General features: G+C 41.0%; 2 protein-coding genes across 2 annotated transcripts in view; both read left to right on the top strand.

Moving 5' to 3' along the window:
- The window catches only part of LOC132156003 (acetyl-coenzyme A transporter 1-like), a 249,357-nt gene that overhangs the window by 84,457 nt on the left and 149,860 nt on the right, over positions 1 to 15,040 (top strand). The window lies entirely within an intron of this gene.
- LOC132155994 (1-phosphatidylinositol 4,5-bisphosphate phosphodiesterase eta-1-like) overlaps positions 1 to 15,040 on the top strand; it is a 77,111-nt gene that overhangs the window by 45,605 nt on the left and 16,466 nt on the right. The window contains exon 11 of the mRNA XM_059564797.1: positions 14,604 to 14,765. Within this exon, the coding sequence (XP_059420780.1) occupies positions 14,604 to 14,765 (162 nt within the window). The remainder of the gene's footprint in view (positions 1 to 14,603; positions 14,766 to 15,040) is intronic.

Raw genomic sequence — 15,040 nt, 5'->3', positions numbered from 1 at the left:
GTCAGTTTTGCCTCACTGATGTGTTAGATTTGATGGCTTCAGTCAGGGAAAATGAAAGAAAAAAAACTGTAGTTAAAATATTTAATATTTAATATCCACAGTTATGTGCATTTCTTAGAACGAATTCAAGCAGGATGTCAAGCCTGTGCCTGAACCTGTGATTATATTTTCTCTAATCTACATGGTATTAAACCATATTTTAGATTTGACACATTTAAAAGGTGTGCAGTATTATTTATATCATATTATGCGTTAAATTATTCAAAAGAAATTGTGGTTAACTTTGCATTGGAGCATTAAAAGTGGTAGCCTATTTTAGGGGGGTTGGCTACATGGATTAATATGCAAAATGTCAATATAAGGATTACTTTATCACAGAATATCTGTTTTCGGCGGCACTTGTTTAGTTTAAAAGTAGACATGTCAAGCTTTCTATAGATATCTCTCTCATGTCTCTTCGTTGAGTATTCATGGAGTAACAGTTCATTTTAATGACGTGTTTGTAAATGAAGATCGGCGCAGACAAAGGCTGCAGACAGCACACCTTGTTTGTTATCTTTATTTTATAAGTGCACAAAGTTTTGTTGTTATTATGTCTGTATCCAAAAAAAAGTAGACCCTTTACAGATTCCATTGATGTATTGCTCTTATTTGTACGATTAAAACTGAAAGTGTAATTTAAGTTCTTTTCGGGGTTATCAGGAGAAAATGACTCATAACGCGTATCCGCGTTAATCGACTCCAGAGGGTTAATAAAACAACATGCATTTTTGTTATTCGTTACCTGTCCTTTAACTTATTGGGAAAAAGACATTTGTCCGTAAACTGATTAAGAAATTGTTGCATGTTTAAATGTGAAGCACTGTATAATTTCGTTCCCATTATTTAGGCCTAATTTGCCTAAAACAAGAAACGAATAAAATTAAATGGTAAATGGTAAATGGACTGCATTTATATAGCGCTTTCAACAGACCACATGGCCATCCAAAGCGCTTTACAATTTGCCTCACATTCACCCATTCACACACACTCATTCACACACCACGACACACGACTGCGGTGTCAGCCATTCATGGCGCCATCCAGCTCGTCGGGAGCAGCTGGGGTTAGGTGTCTAGCTCAAGGACACCTCGACACTTGATCAGGTGGAGCCGGGGATCGAACCACCAACCTTCCGGTTTGTAGACAACCTACATGAACCACTGAGCCACTGCCGCCCCTGATTGAAAATTAAACCGGCACGATTAAATCTTTGAAACTCTAAAGAATTAATAAAACGTCCTCACAATTAAACTCAAGTTCTCTCATTATTATCAACAACATTCACACGAAGTAAAAAAAAAGCTTTAGTAATTGACAACTAAAGTAATTTTAAAGGGAACCTTCTTTACTTGTTTTTAAAGTAGGGTAATATCATATAGCCTAAAAAAAAATCCCTGTTTTTTTTTATTTTAGAAAAAAAAATCTGATTTATGATTTAAACCGATTTTTAAATCAATATTCAAATGACGAAGAAATTTTACAAAACAAGTTTTAATATATTTCTTTATCATTCATTTAGCAGTCAAATTTATAACTGCAACAAGATGATAAAAAAAACAGTACTGTTATTACCTTAATGCTGGAAAGATGCTATTTTTTTTTTAATACTAGCCCATCATGCATCTAACCATCCACTCAGCTTTAAGAGCTGTTCAGATTAAAACTGCAGCTCCGCAGTGAGTCAGTGTCATGGACGGAGGACCTGTTAATATTTTTTCTAGTTTATATTTCCATCTCGTTATGCCACTGGTTTAGATTTTTTTTTTTTTTTTTTTTTTTTTCTTATAGAACTTAATTGTAAATAGAGCAGTCACTGTCTGTGTCTACACCGGACGCGTCATGCGAGAGTTGTCATCTGTGCCCCACAGCGAAAAGTGTGTCTAAACTTGATGACATCACACTATAGTGTCAAATCATCTGAACACAGTGTCAGAACATTTTATCATAAACAGAACGAGCATCAGTTCACTGATGGGGATCGAGTCCAGTGTGTCCATCACTGTGTTCTGCTGTCTTTTGTTGGATCGTTCCACTTGTGTCCGGTGTAGACCTGGCATGCGTTTTTTATTGTTTTATTTGACAGCCCTGCTTGTTTTAATGTTTTTATTAAATATCTGTATTGACTGCATGGTCATATTATCGAATTATTTACTGCCATGCGACCTACAAAAGTAAAGCTTGGCGAGTCGATGAGCGAGCATTGCTGCAGGTTGATTGTCGGCGGATGTGCTGTGCTTGTGCAGCCGCGGTCGTCTTCATTTCGTCGGGTGAAACATCTCTCTCACTCCGCAGCAGAGTCTGTGAGAAGCAACAACTTCCCCTCCACGCGCTCTGATACCAGAAACATAACATAGCATATAAAATAATAATAATAAAAAAAATAACTGGAGAGTTTCAAAGTGGCTTAAGCTATTTTGTGTAAACTTTTTCCCCTATAGCCTATCACATGCCAAACTAATAGCATTGTAAGCATTACATCTTTAATTGCTGCTTTCTGCTGTGAAAATTTTGTTTGTGATGAAAATAACAGTATATTTTTGTCAGTTTTTTTATCTAAACAGATCGAATAACTTCAAGATTTCAAAATCCGATAGCATGCTGATAATGTAGCACTGTAAGATTACATTTGTTTGAACGCGTTATTGCAAAAGCGATTGTGTGAATCTGTTTAAATCATGCTTTAACCCGAAAATAATCAGTAAAAGAAACAGACAAACTCTTAACATCCCGCTCGACTCTTGCAGTCAACCTTCTGATCAAGCTAAATATGTTGGCTGTTGGCATGAATTTTACTCGTGATAAGAAGCTCATATTCAAGCGTTTGTGCAAAAATTATTAATGTGCATTAATGACAGGGAGGCGCCGTCTCATCACTTTAATTTTTCATGATAATGAATGTATAATTTTTTAATTAACATAGTATCGTTGTGTCTCACATAGGTACATTAAAAATATATCTACTGAAAGCTTGAAATGTTTTAGACGAAAAGGAATAGTGTAATGTGTGAATGTTGCATTTCTCTCGTCGTAGAGAGCCAGCACTGTGAATATAGCCAAAACAACAGTCGTATATAAACCGGTTCAGCAAGTGAAAGCCTCTGTCCATATGAAAGAGCAATTCACAGTTTTATCTCGACCCCCACATCCATGAATAACTACCCAAAACCCAACCCCCTCCAGCTGAACAGAATTCGGTCTGTGTTTTGGCTCTGAGGAACGGTGTGTTACTGGGCTGAAACATGCTTTCACTCAGCAGCCCTACTCTTTGTATTCATAATTTTCTCGCAGCCCATATTATTATTTTCACAAGACCATAATGACAATAACAAATCATCAATTAATATTTAATCATTATTTTACGAAAATCATTGTTATTTGTGATCGTGGATGTTTGCGGGAGGCTTTAAGACCAAGCGGAATCCTCTGTTCCCGCCTCACAGCGCACGGGTCTCGAGGCTGCACTGTCTGCGGTTTGACTTTACTGAATCAGATTGAGGCGAATACAACTTATTGATCATGAGCCCAGGGCCAGCGCAAGCTCAAATGCCGCTCTAGGCAGAGCACAATCGTGCCGCCCCCCTCACATTCACAATTAAGGATCCTTAAGATGCATGTAAACAATTTTTTTTAATCTATGAAATTACACTAAAATAAAAAAAATTTCATTCTGCAAAAAGGTGAAAAGGGTAGCCTACACAATACAACAGCTAAGTATAAATTCTGTTTTATAGGCTAATAGATAGTGTAAAGAATAAAACTAAACATGTGCACTCAACTTTTTAGCTCACAAAACTGGAGTTTTCGATTGTTTTCTTGACTGATACACACATTCACACACCTTCATTTCAGAAGCGTGCGCGTCGGGCTTTCGCAGCGGCAAACGCTTTGATTGCGTCCTCGAGTTTAACTTGTACTTCAGAGATCATTTTTATCAGTTTAAGCTTTGAGAAACTGCGTTCTCCATAGCTCACAGTGACAGGGAGAGTGGGAAGCACTCTCAATGCTACAAAAACATTTGGAAAATTGTTTTCCATCCCTTTTTCACAGATGAATTTAAGCGCATCCAGTAGTTTAGATCCAGCAACCAGGCGTCTGCCCAAAGCAGTCAGCTCTTCAAACAATTCATGCCCATCAACATCGCGCGAGTCTCCATGAGTCAGGGCCTTTTCCAGTCCTAAGCAATCCTGAAGGCTATTCTATTCTCCTTTTCTTTGAGAGATGCGATGTCATCTAAAAATCCAAATACGCGCCCATGGTCTCTAAGCAGCGAAAAGCGCTCTTCCACGTAGGCGATTGTACTCATGACCAGATAAATTTATTTGGTTTGACATTTTTGAATATACATTAAAGTATTTTGCATGCATATAGACTTACTAATAGGGCGCTGCCGTGCGGGAATTTTTATTCGAAATGTAAAGTTTTTTTATTTATTTATAGCTTTTATTTTATTTATACCTAATGTGAAACAAACAAATAAATTAATAATTCTCTCTCTCTCTCTCTCTCTCTCTCTCTCTCTCTCTCTCTCTCTCTCTCTCTCTCTCTCTCTCTCTCGCCTTCTCTCTCTCGCCTTCTCTCTCCGCCCTAGGCGGCTGCCTAGTTCGCCTATAGGCACGCGCCGGCCCTGCATGAGCCCAACATTTAGCAAGGCAGGAAAATTCTAACGGAAGGAAGACGTATATCATTGAGCTAATGCTGTTAAACAGAGAGAGAGAGAGAGAAACTAGTCTAGGGCTATTCTTAAACTTGGAGCTCATTATATTGAAGTAGCCTACAAATCCAAACAGCAGAAACGTTATGCATTTTATGAATAATGAAATGTTATGAAAATTATGCATTTTATTTATTCACACTGTATGGTTGAAATAATATTTTAGTTCACAACTTTAAGTTCCGTTGTTTAAAAAAATGCTTTATTGGCTAATGTTTCATAAACCTTCGGTTGCTCTAAAATACCATTGTTAATTTCTAAAATGTTTTGCCATTATTAATTTCACAGTATTTTTACCACCTAAATGACTAATCTTTAAAGTCACAATTCTATAATGGTCAAAATTACTCAGGCCAATGGTATTTTTTTAATGACATTATTTTATTATTATTATTATTATTATTATTATTATTATTTGAATAATTGTAGCTTACATAAATAGTAAAGCAAAACAAATATTCGGATTGTCCCTTATTTTTTCCCTTGTTTTCCTAAAGAATAAACGCGTATTTTTTACAAGAACAAACATGATAACATAATATTAATTAATAAAAAATAATTTAAGCAATTAAAACCTTTTTTTAAACTTGAATTTAAATACTATTAAACTAACTTTAAATTCTCAAGGAGTTTATAAGTAAGAAAAAAGTTCTAAATGAACTTGTGTTAACAATATAATTAGAACTAACAATATAATTCGATTTTTTAAAATGAACAATTCCTGTATAAAATGGGACAGCAACCTTTATATCAGTGGTTCTCAACCTTTTTTTCCAGCGGGCCACACTATGGTCCAAGTGCAAGTCTACGCATATAATTTAAATATTACGTCAACAATACAAGCCAACCTGATTTATAATATTATAGCCTAACTATTATGATATATAATCTATCACATTCATTGAAATAAACAATTCTACTCCCCATAAATAAAACACCTGATGCTGTCGGGAGCTGACCAATTTTGTGAGATTCAGCTTGAAAGCAATAACACAAAGAAGTTGCGATTGTAACGCCTGTGTTATACTTTCCGCATGAGCAATCCGGACGCAGACACGGCCAGCGCGGACGCAGACTTCTTCAATTTATACTTCTGAATGCGCAGGCTGATGGTCCGCTCTGCAATTGCCCATAATTATTGCACATCTGACTGTCTTTATATTCTTTTACTGACGGATTGCACAGGTTCGAGTAGCAATGAGCTTCTTCACTCTGCCTGCACATGTGCAATTTTGCTTTTGAAGCCTACTGACCACGCGCACCTGTCCGCGCGGTCGTCTGCTCAGACCCTCGGCACACACTCTCCAATGACGATAAGGATTGTTACATAGTGTATGGTGTTTCCATTTATCTGAACTTCTTCAAGTGAGTTGTGGAGCAAAAAAACAAACAAATGAAAATCCAGCACTTCTTCTTCAATACTGATACTGCGACTATTCACAGTTTGTACATGTTCATTCGCTGGCATTTTTTTAATTTCTTTTTTTTCTCCCTTAAAAAACAAATGTGTCCATTCTGGTACGCAATTTTACCTTAAAGGTAATTTACCTAATGGCTGTTGATGACTATTTCAATTGAATTCTGCCAAAGTGCGCGCTTGTATGTGTTCGTTAAATGCTTATGCCAGTGCTCATGTCTGAAAATAATATATGAAGAAAAAAAAATCACATAAAAACATTAGGATATAGCTTATATTTCATTAGTAGCATATTTTATTTTAATTGATGTAAATAATAAAATTTTAGAAAATTATAAAAAAAAAAAATTTATTCAGCATGTGGTTCGGGCCTCATTTGAATTCGTGACGGGCTGCGGGTAGAGAACCACTGCTTTTTTCAAACATTTTTAAATCGTCCACAGCTGAGTTTTGCGGGAGGCTGATCTGCGCCACATCGCGTGAAGTGAATGTAATGAACAAAGTCATTTTCAGATGCAATGAAAAAAAAAAAACCATGGATAACCTAGATTAGTCCCAGTTTTTCACTGATGACGTGTCCAAGTAGCACCAGAAGGTGTATTCAAACTCTAACCCATCTGGCACAGCCAGTGACCTCCAGGAAAGTCTGGATGACATCCACGAATAGAGTGGCGACGGCTGGAGAGACAGCAGACAGCTCGGAAAGATGGCAACCGGGGCAGGGAGGGCTAGCCCCCCGACCTGCAGCTCCTGAGAGGGAGCACCCACAACAAGCTACGAAGAACCCCACAGAAATATACCCCCAGGGATACCCGAGAGGGGGGGAGAATGAGCATCCCAATCGGACGGAATTACCGGTAACGACCCAAGCAAATGGACAATGGAATACGAGCGCAGTCTGTATTTGCGGCAAGGTCTGCAAAAACCTGAAGGGCCTGAAGATCCACCAGGCAAAGATGGCCTGCCTCAGGAGGGATCAAGTGAAGCTACGCTCAGGTACGGCAGCTGGGGCAGCAGTTACTGTCACGCCGGCAGCTGAACCTGGTGAGACGGAGGAGGAGCCGGGTCCGGAATCTCCCCACAGTACCCGAAACCTCCAAGCCACACAAATCCCCCCACCAAGCAGGAAATCGGAACACCGCAGGGTGAAGTGGCCTGCCGCAAACAATAAGGAGTGGCTTAAGCTGGACGAGGATGTAGACAAGTGCCTGGAATCCATCTCAAAGGGCAGTGTCGACCAGAAGCTCCAGACCATGTGTACCATCATAATGAACATGGGAGCAGAGCGGTTTGGTGTCGAGGAAAGAAGAGGAGATAGGAATCCAGCGAAGCTCAACCGGCGAGAAGCCAAGATCAGTCAGCTGAGACAAGAACTAAAATCCCTGAGACGTCAGTTCAAGATGGCTAAGGAAGAAGAAAGGACTGCCTTGTCAGAACTCACAAACATCATAAGGAAGAGACTGATCTCACTGAGGATAGCGGGACGGCACAGAAGGAAGGGCAAGGAAAGGGCTCGGAAACGTAGTGCTTTCATTGGCAATCCCTTCAGCTTTATCAAGAAACTACTGGGCCAGAAGCGAAGTGGCCACCTCGCTTGCCCGGTAGAGGAGATCGACAACCATCTCCACGCCACTTTTAGTGACACCTTGAGGGACCATGACCTTGAACCTTGCATGGATTTGGTGGCGCCACCTGAACCAGGGACCCAATTCGACACCGCTGAACCCACGCTGAAAGAAGTGGAAGAAACCGTTAGAGCGGCAAGATCCAGCTCCGCTCCCGGTCCCAGCGGGGTCCCCTATAAGGTCTACAAGCAGTGCCCGAAGCTCCTCAGACGTCTCTGGAAGATCCTGAAGGTCATCTGGCGGAGAGGGAAAGTCGCTGCGCAATGGAGGTACGCTGAGGGAGTCTGGATCCCGAAGGAGGAGGGCTCTTGCAACATTGATCAGTTTCGCATCATCTCGCTGCTCAGTGTTGAAAGCAAGATCTTTTTCAAAATCGTGTCCCAACGTCTGACAGACTTCCTCCTGAAGAACACCTACATTGACACCTCAGTCCAGAAGGGAGGAGTCCCAGGAGTACCTGGATGTCTGGAGCACACAGGGGTGGTGACACAGCTGATCCGGGAGGCTAAGGAGAGCAAAGGAGATCTGGCAACTCTCTGGCTTGACCTGGCCAATGCCTACGGGTCTATTCCACACAAGCTCGTTGAAACCGCACTGGTAAGACACCATGTTCCTGTGAAGATCCGCAACCTCATCATGGACTATTACAACAACTTCAGCGCACGAGTCTCTTCAGGCCAAGTAACATCCTCCTGGCACCAACTTGAAAAGGGGATAATCACTGGCTGCACAATCTCTGTATCTCTCTTCTCACTGGCCATGAATATGATTGTCAAGTCGGCCGAGGTGGAATGCAGAGGGCCCAAGTCAAAATCTGGGACCCGTCAGCCCCCCATAAGAGCCTTCATGGACGACTAAACAGTGATGACAACATCTGTTCCAGGGTGCAGGTGGCTCCTCCAGGGGCTTGAACGGCTCATCTCCTGGGCAAGGATGAGCTTCAAGCCTGCTAAGTCCAGGTCTCTGGTCCTAAAGAAGGGTAAAGTGTCCGACCGTTTCCGCTTTGCCCTGGGAGAGACCATGATTCCATCAGTGACTGAAAAACCAGTCAAGAGCTTGGGGAAGTTCTTTGATAGCTCCCTGAAGGACTCAGCTGCCATAAAACAAACCAAGTGCGACCTGACTACCTGGCTCACAGCGATTGACAGATCTGGCCTCCCCGGAAAATTCAAAACCTGGATCTACCAGCACGGAGTCTTGCCAAGAATACTCTGGCCCCTGTTAGTCTACGAGGTACCAACATCAACAGTCGAGGTTCTAGAGAAGTCTATCAGCCAGTTCCTCAGAAAATGGCTGGGGCTCCCTCGGTCCTTGAGCAGCATTGCCCTTTACGGCCATTCCACCAAGCTGCATCTTCCTTTGAGTGGACTATCAGAGGAGTTCAAAGTCACCCGCTCCAGAGAGGTATTGATGTACAGGGACTCCAGAGACACAAAAGTCGCAGCAGCAGGAATCCTCGTGAAGACCGGGAGAAAGTGGCAGACGCAAGAAGCCGTCACTAAAGCTGAGGCACGACTAAGGCACAAAACGCTGGTGGGCTCCGTGGCAATGGGACGAGCAGGTCTTGGTTGTTTTCCCAAGCCACGTTACGATCTGGCTCGTGGAAAAGAGAGGCGCAGACTGATTCAGGACGAGATACGAGCAGAGGTGGAGGAAGAACGTTACACCAAAATGGCCAGCATGTCCAAACAAGGAGCGTGGACCAGGTGGGAACATGCAGATCCACGCAGAATAACCTGGGCAGAGCTCTGGAAAGCAGAGCCATTTCGGATCAAGTTTCTTGTCCAATCCGTCTATGACGTCCTCCCAAGCCCAGCTAACCTGCACACCTGGGGCCTGGCAGACACTCCTGAGTGCAAGCTGTGCCAGAAGAGGGGCACACTGGAGCACATTTTGAGCAGCTGCTCAAGAGCGCTAGGGGAAGGGCGGTACCGCTGGCGCCACGACCAGGTGCTAAAGGCTTTGGCGGACTCCATCTGCACAGCGATCCAGCTCAGCAAGACCCAGGTAGCCCCCAAACAGACAATCACCTTCATTAGAGCTGGGCAGAAGGAACAATTCCACCGGCCTAGCTCTACGGGGGGGCTCCTCTCCACTGCTCGTGATTGGCAGCTTCAGGTTGACCTTGGAAGGCAGCTTAAGTTCCCAGGCAACATCACAGCCACTTCTCTCCGCCCAGACATGGTGCTAACATCTGAGTCTACCAAGCAAGTGGTTATCCTGGAACTAACTGTCCCCTGGGAAGACCATATTGAAGAGGCCCACGAGCGCAAGAGGGCTAAGTACGCAGGGCTCAGCTCAGAGTGCCGGAACAATGGCTGGAAAACTCGCTGCGAGCCAGTCGAGGTCGGGTGCCGAGGCTTCGCTGGCCACTCACTGCTGCGAACCCTCAAACTCCTTGGAGTGAAAGGACTGCAATCGAAAAAAGCCACCGCAAACATCTTAGAGGCCACATAAAGGGCTTCTCGGTGGCTGTGGATCCGTAGGGGGGATCCGTGGAGCAACATGCCACTTGGACACAAGCCGGGGACTGATCACCCCCGGCTGGGTTGCCCGGGTGAGGGTGTATGAAGATTAAAGACCCGAAACACCCTATGACCTCGGGTTTTTCACTGATGACATGTCCAAGTAGCACCAGAAGGTGTATTCAAACTCCAGGCTCTGTTCTGAAGTAAAATAATTATAATTACTGTTAACCAAGAGTAACACATTTTTAACACATTTTAACGGATTAATCGACTATTTTCATTTGCTGAATGTTTTCTTTATTTTTTATTTTTCAAACACGCTAAAAATTAAATAAAGTTTGTCAGAGGAAAAACAATATGAGTCGTGTAAAGGTTTCATTTTAACGGATCAATCACCTATTTTCGTTTGCTGCATGTTTTTTTTTTTAAACACGCTAAAAAATAAATCAGAGTTTGTGAAAGGAAAAAAATAGGCTGTGTGCGTTTCAGTATCGAGCAAAAAAAAAAAAAATCATAATTAACAATGTCAAAGTGCTCACGCCGAATGTCTGGTGAACGACTGCTGTTTCCAGTGAATATGGGCACCAGCACGCTCAAACAGCTGAAAAAAATAATACTTAATTTTTGGTCACACATAAGGCATAATTCATAATTCAAAAATGCTGGTAGTTTGAAAAATCAAGAATAATAACAGAGTTATTACTAATTATTGCTAAATGCTGGACCGTTCCCATTTCGCTCTGCATATGGAACCTGAAGATTTTTTTAAACCAAGAATGAACCGAAATTAAAATGAAATTAAAACATTTAGCTTATATATATATATATATATATATATATATATATATATATATATATATATATATATATATATATATATATGCCTTATATTTATTTACTGTTTAATAAAAATAGCATGCATATGATCCTTTGTGTTAAGGTCTTCTTTTAATTTTTGTTTAGTAGACTGTAGCCTAAGACTATCCTACATTTAAAAAATTAACAAATTGTAAAAAAAAAAAAATGTTTTTTTTTTTTAAATGTTACAATGTTATATCATAATGTTATTGTTGTTTTACTTCTTTTATCTCATTTTACAGTTACATTAATTTCGCAATCCGTCCCTTTGCGCCACCTGGCGGTAGTTTCGCGAATGATTTTAACACGCGACTGAAATACAGTTACCGCCGCGGCGGTACACGCGGCGGTAAGCCCCAGATAGGATGGCCACCTACTGTACATTAATACAGGATCTTAATGTTATTCATCCTCCTCTGGATGGTTCTGTGAACCCAGACACGTCAGCATTTGGCTTTCCATTGTGTTTGGAACTTTTTGACAACAGGTACAATACAGTGATTTTAGTTATCTCCACCATGGTTGATTGCATTGTTTTTATTTGCACGAGTGATATGAAAAACATTACACAAGTAATCTAGAGCGAGTGACGCGATGTGCATATTTTCTTAGTGTCTGGTGTGACTGGGTGTATGGTGTGGTAGAATAAGTCAACATTACCTTTTCACATGTTATGTTTTTCACTATTCCGCTACTCAAACTACTTTCACTTTCTCCATGTGCTGCAATGCAATCTTCTTTTCACACGTCATCACTCCTCTGCATCTTTCTCTGCCTCTCTATGAAAATCTCTGAGTTTCAATTGAGCAAGTATTTAGTCTGGCTGCTTCATCTTCCCAGTGAGCTGTTAGTCTCTAAACAAACGATCAATCACAGCCCGAACCCCTGGCGAGCTTGTGTTTGTGTTGATACACCTCTATATAGGCAGCAGAAAGTCTTTGTGATACAACATGGCCATTTGCCAAAATATCCATCCAGCAGTGCTGCCATTAACAGAGCCTAATTTACAATCAGTCTGCTGACAGATTTTGTCCAGATTTTGATGCTGAAATGGATATTTCGTGACTCATTTAACATCAAATTGGTTTCCTAGTTATTAATTTTATTATCATTATTGTTATTATTATTTATTATTTAATTTAATTTTTTTTTTACTTCTTGGATGAAGAATGCTTTAAAAGCATTTTAATATAGCCTTGAAAATATTCATGTTGTTTTGTTAGGAGTAATTAATGTTTAATGATCCACTCAGACAAGTCATTGCTTGTAGCAAAGGTTTCCATGCTTCATCTCATTACATACCTACTTAAACGTGTCAGGAAATTTAAGAAACATGCTGCCCCTGCTGTAAGTTGATGGCTATGTTATGGCCGCTATGGAGGAGAGATTTAAATCAACTTACATGTTCAAAAAATAAATAAATAAAATGAAATCAAACAATTTTTTTTTTATAATTGGCTTTTACAAAACTTAGGACTCATCCTTTATTGCTCTCTTAGATCAGTAGGCCAGGCTTTGATTTTCAATAAGATGAAACCATTGAAGTGAAGAGCGAGAGTGAGAGGGAGAACACACATTGCTTAGAATTCTTTCACACTGCATAAGAAGTGCATATTTATTTTGGTATTGATGATTGTAAAGAATGGTCCACTGAAGATTGAAGTGAGAGACCAAGTTTAGTTTATTTACACAAAGACAAAACCTAATCCAAAAAACTTGACTTGAACAGACTTGACTTGGCATAAACAGACTCACCAACAGCAGGCTTACAACATCAAAGCTAGACAAAGAACAAAGGCAACATGTGGGCTATTTATATAAAAAAATGAGGGTCACATGACAAGAACCAACCAATGAGAAACAAGACACATGACTAAGAGAAACAATGAGAACATTACACATGAACCAAGGAACTAGTCAGAACATAACACACAGACAATGGAATCACATGACAGAACATGACTGTGGCCAGACTACAAAATAAGACACGAAAACCATGAACAAGAAACAAATCCCAAACCCCACATTACATGCCCCCCACCCCCTAAGGGTGGTTCCAGTCACCCAAACAAAACCCAAATCCCACCAAGTCCAGGAGGGTGGTAGAGTGGAGGCAGAACAGGGAGAAGGATGAAGGGCCAGGCCCGTCAAGGGAAACTGTGGAACAATGGAGGGCTTGTGCCATTGAGCAGTGGCAGACTGTAAAGCACTGGAGGATCTGGGCTGTGGAGAAGTGGCAGAGAGTGAAGCAGTGGCGGGCCTGGACCATGGAGCAGTGGCAGACTGTGGAACCGTGGAGGGCCAAGCGATGGAGCAGTGGACCAGGATACTACCAGGTCAGAGCCAGCGGAGCAAGAATCCAAAGTGGAGCAGAGACATGGATAGACCACTTGACTGTGACACAGCAGACAGAGAGTTCTTGAATGGCCTCCTTGGCCATGGCAGGACAGTCTGTGAGTTTGTTAATGGCCTCCTTGGCCTTATTGGGGCAGACAGAGAGTTCATGGATGGCCTCCATGGCCGTAACAGGACAGAAAGTGAGTTCATGAGTGGTCGCCACCAACTTGTGAGGTTCTGCAGCGGACGCCAACACCTCTGGAAGCACTGGAGTAAATTCGTGGAAATGAGAGGCCTCTGGGGCAGACTCGTGGACAGGAGAGGCCTCTAGGACAGACTCTTGGACTTGGAACTTTGAGACCACTGTGTACATCTATACTTTATTTTTTATAAAATAACAATATTTTATGCACAATATTTCAGTCACACTACAATTAAACAATAACTTTTATCTTATTTCTTAATAGTTGGACAAAAAGGTGTCTTTAAGGACTATTGTAACACACTGCCTTAACCAATATAACCAATTGTATTTAACATTTTAAACATAAAATACAAAACTATATTAACGTTTAATTCCTTAAAACATTGGCAAGTAGTTCAGATAAAAAAAAAATATTCTTGCCTTAAAATAGACAATTTTCTTCTTTCAACAAACTCACCTGTATAGATTCTGGAGGGGTCAAGCAACTGTCCTTGTTTCTCTGTCAGTGATGTGACAGCCTGCCTTTCCTACAGACCAGTTAAAGTTAAGAACATAGCTGTAATAAATTAAAGAACTAAAATATGATAAAGTATGATAAGTACTTGGCGCAAACTTAGCTTTATTGGAAAATGATAATTCTACTCCGGACGTGAGCGGAGCGACACGACCAAAAAATAATAATTTATGCTGTCCATTTTTACATTTACTCATTTAGCAGACGCTTTTAATCCAAAGTGACATACAAGTAGGAAAGCATGTAACACACACTGGATCCTTACTTTATAAAGGCAGTTAAGAAGTTTATATCTTAGGTTTGCTGTGTGGAAGTCGTCTTAGAAACAATGGATGCTATTTTCCTAATGAATCTCTTCAAAATATTTATATAGACTACTTATACCGTAAGCTGTAGATTTTGACACCCTACTTTTGTGCATTTCAGTCCAACGGGCCCAGTCAGCACCAAGTAGAGTCCCACATCAGGAAGAAACTAGACTCATTGGTGAAAGAGTCACAGATCGGAGACAAAGAGGACACTGACAGTTTCTCTATCCGAGCCCTGCTCCGTGCCACCCATGAGGGCCTCCAAAAAAACCTGCGCAAGGTAAAGTAGCTCTTAATGTGATTCTACATTCTCAAGTCTGTGTGGACTCCACATTTTGTGGAAAGATAAAATGATGTGTGAAACTGTACTTAAATAAAACAATAAAACACAAACCCATCTCAGCCTCTAAGAATAAAAAGGGGGAGGGGGGGTATAAATAGTAAACCTAATCAGTGCACATAGTCTTGCAATCCAGAAAAAGATGTGGAGCATCCTTTGAATTAGCATTCGTTCCGCCTCTTTTCTTGCCCTATTATTAGACTTTGTACTCTCTA

The sequence above is a fragment of the Carassius carassius genome, chromosome 13 (genome assembly GCF_963082965.1).
Source record: "Carassius carassius chromosome 13, fCarCar2.1, whole genome shotgun sequence".
NCBI lineage: Eukaryota > Metazoa > Chordata > Actinopteri > Cypriniformes > Cyprinidae > Carassius > Carassius carassius.
The sequence above is the reverse complement of the archived record's forward strand: the minus strand, read 5'-3'. Positions and strand labels throughout refer to the sequence as shown.